At 34.1% G+C, this 23574-nt stretch overlaps 1 protein-coding gene across 1 annotated transcript; it reads left to right on the top strand.

Annotated features, from left to right (window-relative positions):
* Positions 1-13309: 13309 nt before the first annotated feature.
* On the top strand, positions 13310-14593 carry LOC113499576 (facilitated trehalose transporter Tret1-like). Its single transcript, XM_026880091.1, has one exon. It carries the CDS (start codon positions 13325-13327, stop codon positions 14591-14593), a length of 1269 nt encoding a protein of 422 aa, XP_026735892.1. The 5' UTR covers positions 13310-13324.
* Positions 14594-23574: the final 8981 nt, after the last annotated feature.

Genomic DNA, 23574 nt, shown 5'->3' with positions numbered 1-23574 from the left:
AATATTTAAACGATTTTTCTTTTGATTTTTACTTTACATTTTTGTATGCAATACAATTTCTCAAATGAATTCGGAATCGGAGAAAAAGCGACTAAGAATCAATTATAATTTTATTAATTAAGTGCGTTTGAAAAATAGTGGTTTCAAAACGACGAATTGCGTCTGTTTTTTCAACTAACATTGCTTACCAGACCGTAAAAAACTAATATGCGATAGAATACATGTAGAAATGTAGAATATATGTAGACAGACGATAGAATCCATGTTATATCATCATTAAAACCTCAGTCCAGGTACAATCTTGTATTTTTAGTTTTACATTAGAGTTAAGTCTGTTTAACATCGGCACTTCATATGCAACCTACAATACAACCCGAGTGTGCAATTAGCGTGTACTTGTTGACAGATTATGAAAGTCATCCGTCTCGTTTCCTCACACGATTCTAGGCATGTTAGAGGGAGACAGGCATATTGTTAAAGGATGCGTCATTGCACGTCTATAGGTTACAAACTCGTGCAGCGGACGAAGTTAGAGTTTTCTTTTGATCACGTTTATAAATAGTCTATTTTGCTGGTCTTGAAAATAAATCTGTATTTTCTGTTTTATTTATTTTTTACCTAGGCAGCTGTTTTATTAACCGCAGACAGAAATTCTAAACACAACCTACATAATATTCATTACATAGTTAGCTATCTGGAAAACTATTTTTTTTAAAGTGCCTTATCAATAGTAATCCCAGAAATTCAGTCCAAAAATAAACCTGTTTTTTAAGGCAAGGCCCTTGCTTTAAAAGCCCCAACAAACAAAAAAATGTCAAAGCGATATGGATAAGAAAAAAACTTTGTTAAAAAACATTGAGTATCTGACAAAAAAAACGGTCATCAGCTATTAAAAAATATACGGAACAATTTCAATTAATTTAAGGAATAGACGAAATTAATTTCTTTAACTAAAATTCTTTCGCTCATCGGCCGGACGCTTTATGAAAAACATGACGAAGTCAGTTTAAAAACCTTGTATATAAATAATCAATTAATAGTTGCTATTTGTTTATAAGTTGCGAGTTCACTTTCCTCTGTATCTAGTTGGAAGTCGGAGCTATTCAATAGTTCTCCCGGGAGAGGATTTTGTTCGAGACCCTTCAGTTATTAAGTTTTTGGATGTGGCAGTTTTTGTTGTTTTAAAATGTAACATTTTTTTTTATATTAGTACGTAAACCTACTGTACATTTCATAGAAACATAGCATTGATGAAATATGTTAAAAAACGTGGAGGACTTGCGTACAATCCGAAACCGTTGAACCGATAAAAAAAAGGATATATGAACCTTCATAAACGCGCAGGCGTAGTCGTGCACATCACCTACTCGTAGTATTGTTTTTAAATGATGCAACGATTTATTCAAATTGCGGGCTGGATAAACTATTCCAAGTTTCGGACCAAACCGAAGACCTTAATCATGAACTGACACGGCAGCGGGGTTTGAGCTTATTATACACGTGAGTACATCATTCAATAACAAATCATCTTCACAAAGGCTACTATAAACGAACTAGTATAATATGATATGCCGTATCCATTTCAATTCATACATACGTCTCCTCAGGGTCTTACAAACTCAAATCTTGTACTGGCAACAAATCGAATAAGCGGCAGGCGTCTCATCCGAATACAGAGATGCTCCAATGCGAATTCAATTCCGATTTAAAAGCGAACTACCCTCTCTCGTAGTAGTTAGATTCGTGGTTAATAAGAACTAAGTTTGGTTTTATGCATAGGTTTAGTTTTCGTCGTGTTATCATTTTTGGTAGTGTACATTTTGGACATCTTTTCATTAAATTATTAAATGATGCAATGGTTTACTCACGCGTATTTATCGGGATTGGCAAACTAGTTTTGGACTTTCAGATTTCTTAATCGACGGTCGTGATTTTAATCTTTTTATTTTTAGTTTGCTCTAGTTTAGCTGATAGTGATTTTCCCGAAACTCGAGAAAAATGTTTCCAGGGTACGTGAATTTTTGATTCCATTACAATTTTTGGGAGGAAAATGCCGATTTTTTCCCTTAAATTGGATTTTTAGTATTCATTCTCGCGGAATGGCTGGCAAAACATTTGGTTTGGTAAAAATATTTTTGTCCTGCGTAAAGTATGTTGGCTTTTTCAGTGAACTCGAAATATACTGAATTCAGTTAAAAATCAGCGTTTTATACGGTTTTCAATGTTTGCTACACAACAAAAACTACCAATATATTATACAAAAAAAAACCTTCACCAAATACTCCACAAAATAGGTACAGAAAAACTCTACATTTGGCAGACAAATCTATAAAATATCGAGTACTATCAAATATATGAAATGGAGAGACTGCTATACGCCTTACTCGCATCTAGAAAAACAGGAATAATTTAAGACATGCAAAACCTTCAAAACTGACAATAACAGCTAAAGTAATACAAAACTGTTTCACTAATACACTTTTAAAAACAATTGAAAGAAAACTGAATCGCAAAAGTTTTCCAAACAGGGTTAACGCGTTCGATCCTGTTTCAGAACTCTTTAAAGTTGTGGTTGGAAGTTAAGCTGACGAGTTCGTTCGGGGAAAAATATCAATATACTTTGTAATTTGTTTCTACTTGTAGCATGGGGCGTGGCAGATTGTTGAATGTAGAGTAGAGTGTGTTCAGAAACGGAAATAGAAACATCTAGGGTACAGAGAATGAATAATAACTACCTAATAGTTTGTGCTCATTTATCTCTTAACTCTAGTCCAATTTAGAGAGTCTTTAATAAATTTCCTCTATTAGTTTATGCTCTTCAAAAAACAGCAAAAATAGGTTTTCTTTATCCGGAGTTTCCACACTTTTTTACTTGAAACGTCATTCGTTCTAATGAACAGGCGATGTTTCATGCAATACCTGCGATTTCCACAATATCACACATAGATTTTAATCGCATTTAAATTGTTCAAAGGGAGTGCAGACCTCGCAAATACATTTCTTTCATCTTCCGAACTCCAGCTTTCAATGACGACATTCGTAGGGTGACAGCGTGATTTTCCGTCTCTTTTCCTCTTGCGTCCCTTTGTGTTTGTCATCTCACCTCACGTACACTGTCACACGTGACTCTAGGTGTAAATCTAGTGATTCGCGACAAGTTTTTGTGAAGTTGCTTTCAGATGTATTTTTGTTCGGATTTTTTTCAAGTCGAAATGAAGGGTAGTTTTCAGAGGTTCGATTTTCGTGTAGCTGTATTATAATAGTATATAAGTGTATAGGTTATAGGTTACACACAAAACAGCGAAAAAAAAAGAATAAAAGGGTATTTTGATAAAAGCAGTAGGTGTCTTATAGCGAAAGATTCTTATTTAATTATTGTGTTCGACTGAAAAACAATATCTTCCCAATAAAAAAAACCATCTTACTGCATAGGCAACTGAAATTCCACACAGTTTATATAGAAGCCAGTAGCTAAAGACGACAGTTTTTTTCACTACTAAGTCCAAAAAAGCATTCAAAGACTGTGATCCGAAGAAATCCTACCATTTTATAACTCTTCCACTGCCTCAAATACTTTTAAAGTAACTTACAATCATCCATCGCTCTCCAAAACCTTCTACAAAAATTTCGCAGCCATCTATAAGTAATTACTTAGAAGGATTTCCGACTACAAGTCCTGTCTATGTACCGTTTGTCAAAGCGAATGATCCAATATAAGGTAACCGCAGGAACAACAAAAGCCATTGTCTCATCCATGATACCTCTTAATGCATCAACGTTTGGAGTCCATTCGGGAAATTAAGGTGCGGCTTTTGATACTGCAGTTAAAATCTGGAGAAATATATTTAATTTGTTTGATGAGGAGTAACCATTCAGAAATATCAGAGCTTTTGGGTAGGGTCGGTACATATATCTTCCTAGCCTTTTCCCAGCTATGTTGGGGTCGGATCCACCTAAAAACCAGTTTTTTACAAAGAGCAACTGCCTATGTGACCTCCTCAACCCAGTTACCTGGGCAACACGATACCCCTCAGTTAGACTGGTTGTTAGGATTTTGTTAAACCATGGATATATTTTGACACAATCTATTGAAAATCGACGGCACGGATATTCGGTACGGCAAACCCACTTCAAGCCACTTGTCATGGATTTGATCAGTCTTTATAATAAGTATTTGTGTGATTCATGTATATTTTTTTCTGAACATGTCTTGTCTTGGGCGTGCAAGTTGAATTTTTGTGAAAACCCTCGCGATACAATATGGTTCATTATTTAGAGCAGGAATCGGTTTCTTTAGATTTCTAAATAATTATTACGGTTTCATCATCATCATCATCCACAGCCTTTATCCTCCCATTGCTGGGCGTAGGCCTCCCTTTCTCGTGCCAATGCTATGTTCCTGTATTAGCCTCATCCAGACTCGACCCGAGACCTTTATGATGTCATCGACATATATTTCACCCGGACGACCAGTTTAAAGTTTAGTAGACTATTATTACTTTAATTTAAATTCGAGTTGAAGTCAAGTTAGCAATATTTTTATTATTAAAATCCGTTGATAAAACAAATAATATTTTGAAATGTCTCTCTAACATGGCGAACGTACTGTAAAGCTTACCGCTAAGGGGGTTGAATGAATGACTGAATGAACCAACGAACGCAGTAAGAGCTATATTGTGTAAGGGATGAAACTTGGACTCGCAAACAAATAGCTATTGTTTTGGACCCCTCTTGTACGGCTAATAGCTGAGTGCTAAGAAAAATAGTATGAAAATGACCGTATTTAAAAATGGTTTTGTTGTTAAGGAAAATGTTGTGAGATTTTTTTTAATTATTAAAATTTTCTTTTTATGGACACTGTTTACTAGGGATTCAGTTTAGTATGACCGTTTAGTTTATTGTTCAAGATATTTCGGTTAATGCTGGTATTAGTAAAGTTTGATATAATTTCCCTAAATTTTCAAAGAATAAATAATCTTGCATGTTATTATGCTGTTGAGCATACCCTTATATTTTTTTACTTACTTACTTTAAAACGCTTTTTAGTAGAATTTTAATAGATTCTTTTAGTAGAATGTTGATGCATGCATGAGTGTGATCTAAATTAAATTGTATGTTTTGTTTGCAAAAAAAAGTGATAAGTCAACAATAGGAATCGTCAGGGCTATAACAATAGATTTGTCTGTTGACCTAGTAATTAATATTAATTGTAACATAAGACGATAACGAATCAACGTGATGATCATTCTACGAGTACATGATCATGAAGATTATGATGATGATGACTCGAAAAAAAATCAAAAGACTAAAATTCCATCAACATAACTTGTATTTAGTATGGCTCTATAAAACCGAACTTTCCTAGTTACGGCAAAACTTTACCCATATCCTCATAATTATGTCCGAGTTATAAAAGCTTAAAGGGTCATGTTATCTCCCCTGAATAACAACCCCCGGTGGTGTACAAACAACGTAATTATCCTTAATTAATTAATTAAGGTGTTGGCATTTATAAAATTTAATTTCGAAGTACTTATTATTGTTGGTATCGGATAATTAAACCATGATTTTTTAATAAAGATGTTTTAATGAAATGTAATGTGTTTCTGATGGGTTAATGACTTGCAAATCGTTTTGTCTTTTTGATGCTATTGAAAGACAAGGGACAACGGATTTCTAATTCACCAATTTTTCGTAGCCGTTTTTCCCATCGACGACCTATTGCCGGGTTAAGATATCCTTACTAAGCTTCCATCTCACTCTGCCCACAACTATATGCCAAGGTAAAAAAATACTTTTTTACGACGATGACACCAAGTATAATTTATAAGTATGTGTTTGTAAAACCTCTAAAGACTTCTTAAAAAACGACTAAATAACTCTTGAGAAATTACATGTAAACCTATGTACGCATCTGTAAATGTCTAAAACAGACCTTTGTCATAAAGCGAAGCTCGGGGTCTACTGCCGCCTCTTCTAAAAGTAATTTTCTTGCAATTGTTTCCTTTCCACAGCTTACTATCATAGCAATGAAAACTAACTTATCGTTAATACCAACAAGAGTTGAGGTATCATAATGCATTGTATACTTAGCGTACGTGGGAGGAGTTAGGCTCTACCTTAATAGCTCTATACAAACCGAGAAAACTTTCCAAACATAGTAACGAAAACGACAAGATATTCCTCTTAAATGCGAAGACTTGCTAAAACTACGGGTAGCTTACAACCTTTAGTTTCACCTTAAGTAAATTTCAACCCTAATGTGCAACAATCAGGGTTGAAATTCGTATGTTAAGCAAACAATCATAAATGGTTACAGTCGGCCTCAGAATGCTGCCAGTCCGTCCCACTTAGTGCAAATCGCACACAATTTAGGGAAAAAGGATCTTTTGTCTTTGCCATGTTCTGTTCCCTTTAAATTGTTAGTTTATAGCGGTAAAGTAGTTTAATGGGAATTTATGCTTTAAGTCATGTTGAATAAGAGGCCAATTATAACGAAATTCAAATCGTTTGTCACTTGTTTCTTGTTATTCGGGATCGGGGAAATGAGTTCTTTCTTGCATTTGTCATTTAAATGTTGAATTCATTCCCTTTTGCTCTGGTATGTTATTTACAATCGGTGCGTTCAGCCAGAGTTCAAATTTGTAATTGGTGATGAAAATATTTAGGTGAAATGCGGTAGCAAAATGATTTGAAAAGTTATGTAAATTAAAATAAATTTTGGAAAATTTACAATGAATTCAGGCCATTTACAAATCGCGTATAATGAAATTGGATTGATGAACATATTTTACAATCTATTAAGAAAGTGTAAGTTGGTACAGTACTTAATTTCCAAACCAAAGCAAACATACATACCTCCAAAAAAATCAATCAAACATCAGTTTTTTCGTAACAACACAAAACATCAATACCAAATTCACCTGACTACGAGAATACAGGGAAACCCGGTTGCATTTTCCAATAACACCGCCGTTAGACCAACTTCAGACAGTTGAAAACGGCCAGATAAGTCATGACAGGCATCAAAGTGAGGCATTATCTTTGTGTCCGATGGAAACTGTGCTTAGGGATGGTCGGTTACCAGAACTATGGATTTTAGATATCGATTTTGTGCTTGATTGATGTTTTAGCTTGCAGTTGGATATTAACCTCATTAGAATAAATACATGACGTAAATCTATACTTCTATTACTAATATATAAAGCTGAAGAGTTTGTTTGTTTGTTTGAACGCGCTAATCTCAGGAACTACTGGTTCAAATTAAAAAAAAAAATTGTATTAATAGACCATTCATCGAGGAAGGTTTTAGGCTAATAGGAGCGAAGATGCAATGGAAAATGTGAAAAAAACAGGGCAGGTATAAATCATAACTTATAATTATCTTCTAACCACGGGGACGTAGTCGCGGGCAACAGCTAGTTAACAATACATGACGTAAATTGTTGACTAAACATGCATGTGCCGAGATACGTTCGGAATTTGTTATTTGATATCTCCTAGATTAAGAACTTATTTGTATATGAAACTATTCTTCTTTTTAATAAGCCCATCAACAATCATCATCACTAGAATCTTGTATCAAACCGTTGCATAGAACAAACATCCTGTTTTTAGCAATGCTTATTATTTTGACACTTGTTTTCCAACAATTGACCGAAGTTCTGAGGAACAAATAATATAAAAAAGAAACAGATGAAATGATAACCTCTTTGTTAACTCGGTTGAAAATAACCACCGTTTATAAATAAATTGCGATAAAATTATGTTTACAAACTAACACAAATAGGTCGACATAAATTGAATTTTAGCCACAGAAAGCTTTAATAAAGGCATTAACAAATTTTGTTTCAATTCAAACACATAATATTTGAATACAAAACAATTGAAATTGTTGCACCCGAATCTACAAAATGGCGAACCATTAATTTTCAATTTGCACTTCAGTGGTACACGGATGTCGGACTTCCAGAAGTGACATTTAAAAGTGGGTCAACTAATCAGTGTAGTAGGCTTGTGGTCTTGTTTGGCAGTAACTTGTGATTGGAAAAAATCACCCTTATTGCCATGGATTTTAGGTCACTCATCTTTTTGTGAACTTTTTGATACTTTCCCCAATGAAGGAGGTTTTGTTTCTGAGGTTGCAAATAATATAATGTTTGGTTTGGATCAAAATCAAAAACGTATTTACATTTTAAAGTGTCATGTATTTGATCGCACAAATCTTTTTTTTTATTTCATGCACTTTGTAATTTATCTAGGCGTGATCTATTATTGACGCAAAGCTAAACAAAAACTGTGTATATAAAGAAGGATCTTCATTCAATCAGTACACTTTACTAGAAAATTTTCAATTTTTTTTTTATTTAATTTAAAATAATTACGAAAAATCTACAAAAAAACGCTCAGTTCAACTTATTTTATGAACCATTTCCCAAACAGTCATCGAGTTTTCTAATGAAGTGCCTTGCATGTGAGTGTACCACCCACCGACCCATTTATATTTTGTTGTGCTTCCTACCATATTATTATGCTCACCATGACTCAGTTCCCAGTATAACTCCGCTTGCAAGGTAAACTTAAAGCCAAACCTAGCTTCGGGGTGATAATAAACGATCTATATGAGGTGAATTTTTACGGACTACAAACTCTTTCCACCGCCCATTCGAATTTAAACCTTATGTGTTTCACTTAAGGTTGATTAGAGAAGTGGGGAAGTGTAGTTGCATTTTCCCGTGACAATATTTGGATGAAGGATATTTAGGTAGGATTTTTTGCGGTTGCTGATAGCAATGTGTACGTGATTTTTTCGATATCGTTACTAATGGAGACTAAATCTGTAAACGTTTTAATATTTTTCGCAAAATTTTAATTTAGTTTGGGTATAACTGAACCTGGTTTTGATCGTTATTACTTTAATTTCTTATTCCCCAGCGTGGGTACTACTGAATTCTATAGGCTTGGTGTTATTGTATATAATTCAAGGATGACCATAAATGTGATAGTTGGTCCCTTGATTCAGCTCCAAGAATCAATTGCGGAATGAATATTCGGTTAATCATTATTTGGGTTTCCTAATATTCCGGGCCAGCAGAAAAGATACATTTTTACATCAAAAAAATGTCTCATTCATTCACCTATACTATAGTCTATACTGTTCTAAGATCACTACTATTCCACAAGACTTACTCTGATATTCCAAACTTCTCTCTACAATCGATTCTCTTCTATCGATTCAACATCGATGTTTAATCGAAATAACTGTAATCGTCATAATTTGTCGCGAATCGGGAATTTTGGGTAAATAGGCGAGTGCGTACGAGCATTGCTGGCCCAGTAATTCGATGTTAAATTGCGACAATTTATCGCGATTCGTATTAGAGGTGTATTGAAAATGGTGATTTATTCCGTCATACTGTTAGTGGCTTTGCTAATTGTGGTTTTAGTGGGGTGACTCATTCAGGCAGTTGTGGTTTTTGTAGTTACATAGAGCTCATGTTTAGGGACCCGTTTTTGTGTTTGAATAAGGTAGGGTAAAGTATCTTTTTCATGAAACTACATCTGTGTTAACGTTAGGATTTTCAAAATATCGACTCTTTAACGAATTGCTTCACTGAGTTTGGTAGGATTTATTTTAGAAAAGACATGACTCTTCTATCTTCTAGTAGCTACAAAAAAAAAACTGCGTGACTTCATTCCTAATACAATTTTCATTGAAATATATTTAAACCCCCTAAACAGAAAAAAGGTTAACTTCCTTTTTCTCATTTCTTTTGTTGGAATTTATACCAAATTTAAATGTACCATGTACCTTTATAACCACACAATAAGTAAATAATTCTAGAACAAAAAATCTACCAATGATAGAAAAAAACATCTGATTATGAAACAAACAGTTATAGGTACAGAGGCAGTTTAGTCTAACATAAATTCTGTATCCCATCCTCCCAGGATGCTATACAGGTGTTTACATTGCACTGGTGCTCATCTTGTGTAGGCGATGTTTACATTACAAGACATAATTGCAAGCCAGATGCTGCAATTAATATGTTCGTTACGCCGTGTTTATAAGTAGTATTTGTTATGGTAATGTCACTTTATGAGCACTAATAGCTTATAGTTTATTTAAAGGCATATAAGTGTTAATGTAAACCTTATTTAAAATGATCATCGTCTCTACTAAGTAGCACTTTTTGAAGGTTATATTACATTGGGCATAACCCAGACCCGCCGATTCTTCACTGCGTTCTAAGTGCCTTTGTTGCGAGATAAGAAAAAAATTTCTTCTTCTCAAAAGTCTTTCCAAAAATTTTACCTGCAATATGCAATTTTTGTCCTCATCCAGATTCATCCCGAGACCTTAATTACATTCTCGACCCATCTGGCTCCCAATATCGATAGTATAACATCACATGTAGAGAAAGGCGTCCCAAATGGCAGGCTACTAATCGCAATTTTCAGTTCTCCTCCTCGCTCCTTACAGATATCATCGCCCCGCCTACATAGCTACAGGGCGCCCTACACTACATTATTGTACAAAATAATAATATGAAAGTCCATACAATGAAGGCTTATCGTATGATAGTGTAGTTACATTGTTAAAAAAATATTTAAGAGTATTTCTATTTGCATGTTAAGCACATTAATAAGCAAATTTTATAACTATGCGCTCTAACCCAATCTGATCAAGCTATATGCCGTAGAAAGATATGCGTCGACAAATTTTAGAACAGCTGTGGATTTGAAGTAGCTCACTACATTGCGTAGGTCTTGCTTCTGCAACTGCAATCCATCCTTCTTTTAAATGTAGAACTGAATGGCACCGGCCATGTTACCGTCCTACGTCAAACTCATAAAAACAGTTGAAATGCTTTTCAATTTATTGACGTTTCAACAACAGAGTATTTACTTATTATTGACGCAATGACACGGTTGTCAAAGTGTACTATTATTTTACTCTTTTTATGTAACACAATACTGTGATCATTAGCACAACAATGAATTAACGCCATATAACTTTATGATATGTTTTGTTTGTTGCTTTTGTAAACGTTACGACTCAATTTACATATATTTTTTTGGGTTCTGTAATATATGAATACCGGTAGCGATAATATCTAAATTGCAAAAGTCAGATGATAGCGATATCTCTGACCATTTTTTTCTAGTCGTTAATTTTATTAGTATGTTTGGTTGATCAAAACAGCCGATGCAGATTTATTATGATACTTTTTGCTTGTGATTTTATAGTTAAGAACGGTTCTAAATGTTCCTTTAATGATTCAATTCAGTCTTGCGTTTAACTAAATTCAAGCAGTTTCAAAATGGAATGGAATAATCAGCGTTTTAAAATTAAAGATTTAGTGAAACATATGATAATAAATTGTAAAAGAGACTAAAAATGTCCCACCGCCGTTCATAGGCGTCTACGCATTTACGCAATATTTGGTGTTGATCAATATCGAATACTAGCTGTTGCCCGCGACTTCGTCCCCGTGGGTAGAAGATATAAGCTATGATTTATACCTGCCCTGTTTTTTTCACATTTTCCATTGTATCTTCGCTCCTATTAGTCGCAACGTAATGGTTTATAGCCTAAAGCCTTCCTCGATTAATGGTCTATTCAACACAAAGAATTTTTCAATTTGGACCAATAGTTCCTGAGATTAGCGCGTTCAAACAAACAAACAAACTCTTCAGTTTTATATATTAGTATAGAGTATAGATATATTAAAAGAATCCAGTTGATCATTCTTAAACTATGATAAATTCAAAGTTTAAGGATCTCTAAAGTCGTTTTTATATTGTAATACAAATAGCTTTCTTTCAAGTGTTTAAACAAGTGAAAAAAAATTAAATAGCTCTATAAACGTCTTGTTTGTGTATATTTAATAAGGAATGCAAGTAAAAAGTACAATTACTCAAACATTTACTTTATTAACTCTCTCCATTAAGATAGTTAGGTGCAATATAATAACTTTAAAATATTTCAAAAAGTCGACAAAAAATATTAGAAATTATTTTACATATTTTTTTCCGTAAAATGACTTTCGTAGTCTTTCTCTAGTGAAAACAAATTTAATACTTGGTTTTATTAGTATTTAATTCATAAAATTCCGTTTTCCTTGTATGAATAAGTAGGTATATTATCTAAGTATCTATAAAGTTAAGTGTTATATGACTGTAGTCAATGTTATTAAATTTTAAATCGAATATTATAATTAATTTCATAACGTCCGTTCAAAACAATGATGTGAGGTGATAATGATATATCTTCTAACGTGAATTGTTACAACAATAAACGATGGCGGTTTCACCGTTACTTAAACAGGTAATTTTGTTTATTTTTTAATGACAATTTGCGTGTGTAGTGTTCTAAAAAAGTGATTATCGCAAAATTGTATTATGGGATTCGATTGAGATACTTCAAGAACTTTTATTTGTATACATAGAGTTACATGTGTGAAAAATCTCGGATGAAAATTTTCTTATTTTTTATGTACTCAACTGAACCCATGCTTTGCAAAGGTCTCCTTAAAATTGTTCTACCATTCTCTCTCCTAAAGCACACTTACGCGTGTTCAAATCATCTCTCCGTCACTACCTAGGCTGACCATGGCGGCACCGTCCAACCACAATAATATTCCATTCACAACATTGGAACTCAAAACAACATGGCTTGCAGCAAAGATGACGGTCACGTTGGTGACGTCATAACTAGTAAATTTCATCATCATTCATCACCGGCCTAGCCTTTTCGCAAATGTTAAGGTCGGCTTCTAGTCTAACCGGCTTTAGCTAAGCAAAAAAAAAAAATTGTAAGTTTATAATGTCATTTTCAGGTGTATGTGCTCATAGCACCACTTCTGTCTGCCGTATCACTGGGAAGTACGTTGGGATATCCTGGTGTGTTGTTGCTGCATTTAATGTCTGATGACAGTGACATAAAGACTGACTACGAGACTCTTTCGTGGATTGGTAAGGATTGACATTTTGTTAATTATTTTTACCAAAGGCTTTAATAAAAAAGTGGTAGTTTTGGTATTACACTAAGTTTGAAAATATGCCAAGGGAGCTTGCAAGCGGATTCATAATAATTCGTCCAGGAATATGAACTATGAACAAAAATAAAAAAGATTTTAGATATTTTATTTCGCGGTTCCAAAATGTGAATCCTATGCAGAAGCATCGGGTAGAGAACCCTTAATCCTGCTTAAACCAGTTACTTTCCTGGTTATTCATATTTTTCTCGTATAATGAAGTATTCTTTAACACTTTTTGTTGACATCTTATGTCATTAAGGGAATGATTTATTCCAGCGTCAATGCACGGAGTCGCCGGCTTAGCAAGTACTCTGATGCCATCGGTCATGCAGTACAAAGGAAGAAAATTCACATTCATCGGCAGTTCTCTACTATTAGCCATTGGATGGTTCCTAGCATTCATAGCAATGGACATCTACACTATAATAGTATCGTCTGTTGTTCTCGGGTTAAGTTCAAATTGTGCAGCTATCATCAACCTAGTAACAGTCAGTGAAATGCTGTCTCCAAGATACAGATCATTATGTCTAACATTGCTAAGTGTTCATCAAACTATTGGGATGGTCTTAGTATCAATTTTAGGAGTATGTTTAAACTGGAGAACAGTTGGGTTAATCTTATGTGGTGGGTCTCTATTAGCAACATTGCTACCAATGGTATGGCCAGAATCACCATCATGGTTAGCTTATAAAGGCAAATTTGAACAATGTGAGCAAGCATTTGTTTGGTTAAGAGGTACTGATGAGGTTGATATGAAAGAATTGCAAGCATTGATCGCCGCTCAGAAAGTTCCGAAACCAAATCACAATAGAAGCAGTTTTCAACGAATTTGTCGGCTTATAAAAAGGAAAGATTTATATCTGCCTTCTATATTCATGTTCTTAGTCCTATTCAATTTTTATTCCGGTGGTGGAGTATCAATTTACATGTATAGTAAAACCATTATCGAGATAAGTACTGGTGATTCTAAACTTGCCGTTGTTGGCTATCTAATAGCCGTTTGCACTTTATTACTAGGCTGTGGCATCTCTCTGGTCATGATAAGATTTTTCGACACCAAAACTGTTTTAACAAGATCTGCTTTTGGGTCTCATTTTTTCTTACTTATATGCTGTTTGGTTTCGTATTTGGAAAGTATAGGTTTAGTTCCAAAAGATTCATATCTATTCTTGTACTTTTTGCTAGCTTTCAAAATAACTTGTAATTCTGGATTCAATTCTTTATCTTTCGCCTTAGCTATGGAGTTGATGCCTGTAAAACATAGGGGCGTTGGCGGAGCCTTGTTTAATATATATACTTCTCTGTTATACGTTGCTACAGTAAAACCATTTCCATTTGTAATTACAAATTTAGGTATAACTTATACTTTCTTAATATTTGCCTTTACTTCATTTATATGTACGATTTTAATTGTAATCTATGTACCGGAGACGAAAAATAGAACTTTGCAGGAGATAGAGGATTATTATAATTATGGTCACTTTGTTAGTAGGAATTTAAGTGATGCTGAGGTAGAGTTGCCTATAATAAGTGAGAAAAATAATAATTGATTATATTTTTATGTTGTTTTATTTGCTGTGTCAATTTTGCCTAAATTTTAAAACATTTGATGGTTGTCTTTTTTAAGGGGATAACTTTATCTAAAGGACTCCTTCGTCACAAGGAGATAGATGAATATATTGCCTGTCTCTTATCGTCCAAACTACCAGAGTTCACTCTTTCCTTTTTACCGGTGACCATGAAAGAACTTTACTTTATTTGAGTGTTTATCGGGATTGCCCGACTAGGTTCGGATGCAAGTCCTCAATCATAAACTGACACGAGGACGGCAACGCGAATTAAACCATTGTATCATTTACTTATAACATTCTAAATCATGAAAGAACGTTGCAAAGTATCACAATCACGTAGTATCTAGCCTACAATTTCTTCAACAAACAGAAAAAAATGAATATGCAATGAAAATCAAGAACATTGAGAAATTATAATCAATCAATCAATTTAGGCCCATCGATGTCCTCTGCTGAACATACTATAGGCCTCTTTCAAGTTCCGCCTCAATACTCGAATCTTCACCTCCCGCATTCAGTCCGAACCAGCTACCTTGCTAGGTCATCGGCCCATCAGGCTAGGGGTTGGTACACTGCGTTTGCTGCGAAAGAATTTGGACTCGTGCGAGGAGACACACCGGGGGTTTAAGCCAGTACGAGTCCGGCACATTCCTCCGCCTCTCCCCGGGCGGAGGAAGTCCATGAGGATTTCCCCAAAAAAAAACGGTACACTGCTTTTACTGAAGATAATGATACTAGTATCATTTTATCATTTCTATTTCTTACATATTTAGTAGACATTACTCCAAATAGATCTTTGCTCATAACTGAATTTTTGATGCAGTCAGTATAAAATGAAACTGTGTATTGTAATATTCACGTATTGATAGCTTCTAGATGTAGGACAGCTGATAATGGAGATATTGGAGTTGGCGTCATCGGTGCGAGTTTTATGTTCGTTATAAATATGCCGTTGAATGTTAGTGCAGGTTCCATTTTAATAAATCAATATATTTCATATCCTCTTGGGACTGGATTAAATTTTGTTAAATATTGTAGTTTTAAATAGAGGATAGTGAAGTATTTATGAAGTGTAGTCGTTTATTGAGTTAGTTTGGTTTTGTATAGCAAATGTATTTTTTTGTTGAAAGAAGTACAAAGTAATTACAACAATACAATGACTTATGCTGTTCAAAATGCTAATTCTAAGTTTTTTTTACTCCTACCGTACATTTTACCTTGAGACTTTCTTAACATTAAAATACCCATACGATTTAAGGTATTTTTACATAATAATATTGCTTAGCTGTAGGAATTCGAATTGATTTGTACGGAGATAATATGATTCAAATTTGACGGAAATGGATGACGAATAGGTCGAATCAAAGTTTCAGAAACAAGTTTGCTTTGTAATCTCAATATGATCAAATAAAAGTCGAATATCAAATTTTAATAAAAAAAAGGTCAGGTGCGTTCTGGACTCGCGATACTGATTCCGTATAATTTTGGCAAATGAAAAATAAATTTTCACCAAAAATTGTCCTCCCACCGGACAGCTGCCATATTAACCGCTGCTTAAAATCGATATTTCATTATTTATTGTTATAGAATCGATTGTAATTTCTACCGTATGCTGCATATACGAGTATATCCACTATTTATGAGATACAGCTTTGAGACAAACGGACGGATATGCGGATATACAGCGGAGCGTTAGTAGCAGGGTTTCCTGTTTAGCAATTTTCGTACGGAACCCCAAAAAATCTTTAAATCAATTTGTATCTATACATGGAACTATAATAGACTACTCTGTAACATGTACCAAAATAAATGGTCAGCAAAAAATATGAAAGGAAAAGGAATAAGTTACTTATATCAACGGATTCAAAGCACTGGCAAAGAAAAAGTCTCCTTTGTGGTCCACGATATTATTAGACGCTTTGATATTTTGGGGAAGTTACAAAACGTTATCTTGGGGGCGTTGAGAATTCGATTGGAGAAATATTGAGAAACGCAAAAAGGAGTTTGGTAATTTGACTGTATTTTTATTACCTTGGAACATTAATCTCAATGTTTATTGATATATTGAACCAGACAGTAAATTAAATGAACAGAGCTGTCATACGAAGTGTTTCAAACAGGTGAAGTTTGTTTTCGGTACTAAAAAGAAAGGGTCATGATTTTTTAAATATACTTCTTTAATTTTAATTGAAATAATAATATGTATTACAACTTTGACTTTTAAATACGTTTTTTTTAATAAAATAACTTTTATTGGTATGTTTATTGATTCGGTTATCGATATCCTGCTGCCGCACGCCCGCCATTTGTTTTTTGGTTGGACAACACTTGGCGTGGCGGGAAGCTAGTTCTTGCCGGCGCGGGAAAACTTGGTTAATTTTAAAAACTTTATGATGAGACGGATGGTTGAACTGAAGAGGAAGTAATATTTTCCGTTAAGTTATAAGTAATACATATGTGTAAAAGGATTTATGAAAAACTAATATATGAAAACTAAATTGAAGTGAGTTGCTGTTTTATTTCAAAAGGCATTTATTAGAAAACTTACTATAACTCTGTCACTACTTCTTCTTTAATAACTAAGTTATGTTTATAAGGCCAATCATCATCATCATCATCATCAGCCCATATTCGTCCACAGTGTACATAGAAAATACTAAAGACATCCCTAGTTCACGCCATCGAGATTTATCTTCGGCTACTCGCATCCAGCTCCTGCTAGCATTGCAAGGGCTAATAGTGCAAACGAATTGAACATTTTCAATAAACCCGTATGCAATGTCTTAATTATTTCACAAACAATAATTAATGTAACTTATACCCAGTCTAATATTATATTAACTAACTTAAATATTAACGTTCAGATAACATGTCTGCTAAACTTCTATCATTGTAGAACACTCGACGTCGCTTCGGACTCAAGAGATTATCTCAAATTGTTTGCTTTAATACTCCCTAGACGCCTACTTCCATCACTCACAGTAATATTATCGATGTAAGAGTGGAATGGCGCTCTACACTGCCAATAGTGGCATCTCTCTTCCACGACTGCAATAGCCTGGTTTTAAGTTGTGGTGGTAGTAACGGATCATGTTATTTTGAGATATCAGAGTTATTTGACTTGGATCTCAAGATGTTATATTCAAAGTGATGCTAAATGGAAACTATCCTTTGAATCTCTAATTTTAATGTCTGGTACTAGACAGATGAGCATTTTTTTCTGTGTTATTTTCTCCTTTAATGGACACCCATAGTGCAAAAGTGATCGTAGGTATATATATCAGAAAAATAATTCTTTTAATCATAAAGTTTCAGTCAGGGGTAGCAATTGTGACCCTATCACGCACGGTAAATGTATGAACTCCAAACTATGCCTACAAGAGATTTCATAAAAAAAATACAAGGTTATGCAATTTAAATTCCAAATGCCAGAACTTTAAACAAGGCGACTGCGTTTAAATTAAAAATTCTTAATCTCATCCAAAAAAACAAATTTTGCCTTGACCAATTCTTAGCCGTCCGCACTTAACATTCCTTGTCTCCAACGAAACAAACTTTGATTTGTAATTCATGAATTTTAATAACAAGATGATGACAAAGTTAAATTGAGTTTTCTTGCCAGCTTATTACTGTCCAGTTCGGGACCGCGTTTGAGGCTTCCGTGGAAACGAGAATTTTTATTTTCCAAGATTGGAAAAATCTAGAATCTCGTTGCTAGCTATCGAAGTTTTATTTAAAGTTCATTTGGATTAAGAGTGATTGAGTTTGGAAAAGTATTGGGCTTCAGACTGGTGTTCGTTGCGTAACGTTGATTATAAAAAAAAAACATGATATATGTAAACATGATATATGTATTTCTCCAAGTTTTTTGCTGTTAATTTAATGAATGTTTGTTTCTACAAACATTCATTAAATTAACATTCATTTTATTAATTTAGGTATTGTCACGGTATTGTTTTATGGAATATGACGTTCAAAATCAAATTTAAAGGACAAAACTAGATAGTGCATAGTTTGAATTGAAAAAAATGTGTTGGATAGCCCACTAATAAAAAATGTTGCTTTATTTTTTCCATTACAACAAAAAAAAGCAGATTATTCCTCTTGGTCAGCCTATAAAAAAAACCAGACGTGTTTTCATAAAATAAGTTTCCTGTTTCAATTTATTCCTAGAAATTCCTCATCCAATAACATAATGCCAGTAAATGCAGATATGTATTAAATATCGTGTATCACCCAAATTAAGCAGACATGAGCAAATCAAACTAAAATTTGTCGTGTCTCGATCTCCTAAAATTGGAAATGTAATAATGTTACGTCGCTACTCATATGTAAAGAGGCATATACACTGGTTTGAACTTATTGAAATACCAAATTTTGTTGAAAATGTAATGGTGGCCTTTCTTGTACACCTTTTGTACAGGTCCAAGCCCAATGGAAGTAAAGTACCAACGTTATATGCAGTTTATTGGTTATTCTTAGACATCACTGACAAAAAGATGAATTAAAATACTATGAGGAAACCTGGATTCGAAATGTTGTAATCTGAAATTGCCCGCAGTGAGCCAGCGTGGTGTTCAAAACTCAAACCCTGCTTCTAAGGAAAGGAAAGACGCATGTGCCCAGCAGTGGGTTAAATAGCCTGATTATTTTGATACGCTTAATTTAAATTTAAAAATATTTTTGATTTTTATATCTTTTTTGAAACGTGTAAAAAATATTGGAAACGTGAAAATAAATAAAAAAGAAAATCCATGTTGTATTATTAAAACCAATAGGAAAACATAATAAATAAACGCTTCATGTTTGGCTTCAGTAAAATTTTGTTTATTTGTTTTAGATGATAGTTTTTACCGAATATTTTTTATATTCGGTAAAAACGATTTGAATTATCTTTGGTTTTTTATCTCGTTTTTATACTCTCAATTCATAATAACGAAACTACTTTCGAAAATTATGTATTTGACTGACTTTAACATGTGTTATAATTATGAAAATCTTATGGAAATACATATATTCAAACAGATTAAAATCAATCAAAAACTAAAACCAAGTGTACAACCTCCTTAACGACGACCGCATGTGTAGCAGACTCTAATAATTTGAGAGCGAGTTAAATCTCATCTCGACTCAAATCAAATATTTAGCTAAGTCGGGATCCCGATGCGAGAGCAGACATACAAACAGACATGTACTACGGAGAATTATTATTATTACGTGGATGTACGTTTGAATGTGTTTTAGTGATACTGATATGAATACTAGATTTGTTTTTTGATCGAGGTAAGTGATTGAAGTATTATGCCTATTGGGGAAGTCATTTGTGATAGGTTGTAAGATTGGCAATACACTTTTGCGTATTAAACAATATTGTCGAGACGAATTTCTACCTCTTTTTTTAATCTTATTAAGACTTTCTTCTAGGAAGGTAGTTTTAAACCAACATTAGGCGTATCAAGCATAATTGGTATATCTGCTGATCAGGTAGAAGATTGAGTATATTCCTGTTCGAAAAAAGAATCATCGAGGTTTAGCAATATCGTTACCATCACAAATTTATTCGTCATCCAACCACTTTATCTTTATCATATTTATAAAGAACCGTTGAAGAGGCGAGGCCTTCTCGCACTTGGCCTAGATATAATGAGATAGAAAAAATCGAAAAAGAAAATCTAGATCACATATGACTATCGTCTCCAATCCGACAGGGAAAAGGATCCTGATAATAATATACCTATGCCAAAGCTCTGACAACCAACATTCACGTAATCTTAATAGCTTTATAAGCTGTAAAAATGACAACTTTTAAGATTTCAATCCTGAAGTTCGAGAGCATACACTCCTAAAACTTCCCAAGCCAGGAACTGACTACAAATCTATCGTACATCTAGAACGACCGAAGACATGTCAGCGAAACGCTGCGCCCTCAACTTTGATTTGTAATTCATGAAATCATTATGAACTTCCCGCCAAACTTAAATCGACTTCCCTTGTAGTTTGAACCAAACTTACAATTGCTGCTCACAAAATTTTCGCACACTCCAATTTCAACCTTACTGTTTTACTAACAGGGTCTAACTTATTTGTTCGTTGACCAAAACTGACTGCATCATCAACTTAGGTTGTAATCTGACATCTACCAACTTTGGGCTCAATGACAATTTGTTAAACGTCTTTTAAGTTTTTTTTTGTCTGTTTTAAGTGGAAAGATTTATTAGCCACTACGCGGAAAGAATTCGTTTTCTTTTGGTTGGTACTTAAGGAATCTTTTGTATTTTTGTTTTAAGAACAAAACGGAGTTCTGGAATTGGTTATACTTAAGGCTGTGATAGATGAGCGAGGTTCGTTGAGGTTATATTGGCTTGTCTGTGGATCATTGCTGGTCCGGTCTTTTGTGAATGGTTGAATTTGAACCACTCGTCAGCTTAACGAAGTTTATAGTAGTATGTTTAGAACTAAGGCAGTGTCCGATATGAAGTAGGTATTGGGAATAGAATTAGAATTAAGGTAGTCTCAACCATTTTATTTACAAGTAAAGATGGGTTAAGGAAAAATAGATATCACTATATGCTAATTCAAGAACAAGAGCTTATTTAAGCTAAGATACTGCACCACATCGCACCATCACTCGTAAAATAAATAAAATTTTGGACATATTAGAAAATGACAAAATGGATTGAATACACATTCATTGCATCCAACTCAAAAAAGGGTAGCATAACCAAGGAGTATCAGCCTTAGCATAAAACCTGCTATTACGCATATATCTTCATTGGAAATTCAACGATTTGTATTTTGCAAGCGTGTCATTCAATAAATCCTTGTCTAGAACAAGGTATTCCATTTTCGTATCAAGACAAACTTACGTACGCTGAACAACAAAAATCGATGAACAAAGTCAATTTTACAAACTACCATAATTGTGCAGTGACCTCTGCAATATTGATGTTAAAGTTTTCAGAGGATTCCTAATGTAACAGTTATATTCTTTCTATGTAATACTAGCTTACAATTTTGCTGTGTTTGTAACATTTCGTATCATTCCTGTTTTTGTATGGTTGGTGTTAAACCTGGTGTCAAAATCAAGGTCAAATATTGTTTAGTCAAATTATGCTACTCAGTGATCCTTACGAATGTCAAAGTTGACTTTAGATAGCATCCTGATTTGCCCTCTTTTCACCGCTTCCTGACTCAGTAAAAGTTTTAAACTACCCATGCCCCATGGAGTGCCGGTTTCCTTTACCATTTCAACTACTGATAATTACTTAGCAATGCGCACAATACTTAAAAAAGATATTGGTGAGACCCAGGATTTGAACTCACAACTTCTGTCTTGGCAGTCCAACGGTTTTACCACTAGTCCATCCCAGTCCTGCATATGCAATATTACTGATTCTATATCCTAAAGATCGAACAGCGTGTGAGCTTTGTTGCTTACTGTACGCTTGCAAACTTACTATATAAACCTAAATAAGTTATGTGTTCCCACGGTGGAGTTTGCCCGCATGAAACTTGCATTCCTAACTCTGTTCATAGAATTATCACTTCGTTCATAACCTAGTTGCTTTTGAGTTTTCGAGTGATTAAAATGGATGGAAATTTGAAAACGAATTTGGAAAATAATAAAAAGAAGAAAAGAGTATCTACAGAAAAAGAAATCAATATTTTTTGTCTGTTCTTTTGTTTTTAGTTTTGTATCTAGATGGATAATTGGCAGCATACCATTTAGGGTTCCGATTACTATAGATAAATAAGGAACCCGCAGTAATACTGCGGAACCGAAGATAGTCTGTTTGTCCGTCCGTTTGTTATCAGTTAAAAAAATTAACATAAATGATGTTTTTTTTGTTACCGCTATATCTGAAAATAATTATTAAAGATAAACAAAGACACTTATGGTCAAAAGTTTGATGGGTGACCATTTTCATAGTCGATTAGTGTCCTTTGTCCTCTCTGTGCGGAAACTTCATTTACCAAAATTGATCAGTTTTATTTTCGTCTTGTAATGACGTAATAATCGTCCAGTCAGAAGGACTTAAACTATTTTTTTTTTCAAAACTCTCCAACAAACGTGTCTCAAAACCAATGCACGTTTGGCATACAAGTAATTACGGTAAAGATACCAAAATTATGTTACCTACGTAATTTAGGTCGTCGAATTTGATACCATCCTTGGTATGATATAAGCATACCCTAAGCTGCTTCGTGTAGGAGGTGACGCAAACTTAATACCTGAAAACTTAGTCTCCTACGTTCAGTCACGTTAAATTGTGGGTCTCAGCTGACATTTGTATATCTTCGACAGTTATTGCAGGTAGTTAGAAGCCAGAAGCGACTCATTTGAGTGCACGGATAGCCGAGTGGTAAAGGTAACCACATCCAACCTAGTTTACGCGTTTGATTTCCGCGTAGGACAAGCTTTTGTGTTACTCACGAATGCTTGTCTAGGTGTCTTTTTCGTTCGTTTTTTTAACAGAAAAATATCTGAAACACTGTTTTTTTTAGTATAAAAGTGTTTTATATAAGTATAATCAATTTTGCGATTATTCTAAGACACCACGTGACATTCTGAGGAAACTTCGTTTCCAAATATTGGAATCTAAAATCGCCAACCCGCAATGAGCTAGCGAGGTGATGTATGCTCAAACCGGCCTGTACCCAGCAGTGGAACAGCAATACAATTGCAGACTTACATTGATATTAACAAAGAATTTGAAAATAAATCCAAATTACTTAATCTACATCCGAACATATTATTACCCCAACATTTGTCAACAAAGCATCCGAAAACGTTTTGAATTTCAATGAAATACCATCTTCTAATATTACACGAGGATTATTCCCCTTTAACGTAACGTTTCTGAACGTCTATTTTGTTTAAATTCCACCTCATTTGAGTTATCTCAAAACTTTCGTCTTTAGATAATCGCGATTTGAATTTGTGGGATCGTTTTACTCGG

The sequence above is a fragment of the Trichoplusia ni genome, chromosome 12 (assembly GCF_003590095.1).
Source record: "Trichoplusia ni isolate ovarian cell line Hi5 chromosome 12, tn1, whole genome shotgun sequence".
NCBI classification, from domain to species: Eukaryota; Metazoa; Arthropoda; class Insecta; order Lepidoptera; family Noctuidae; genus Trichoplusia; species Trichoplusia ni.
The sequence above is the reverse complement of the archived record's forward strand: the minus strand, read 5'-3'. Positions and strand labels throughout refer to the sequence as shown.

Coding starts and splice junctions, on each gene's coding strand:
- LOC113499576 (XM_026880091.1), top strand. CDS start 13,325: ATGCACGGAGTCGCCGGCTTAGCAAGTACTCTGATGCCATCGGTCATG.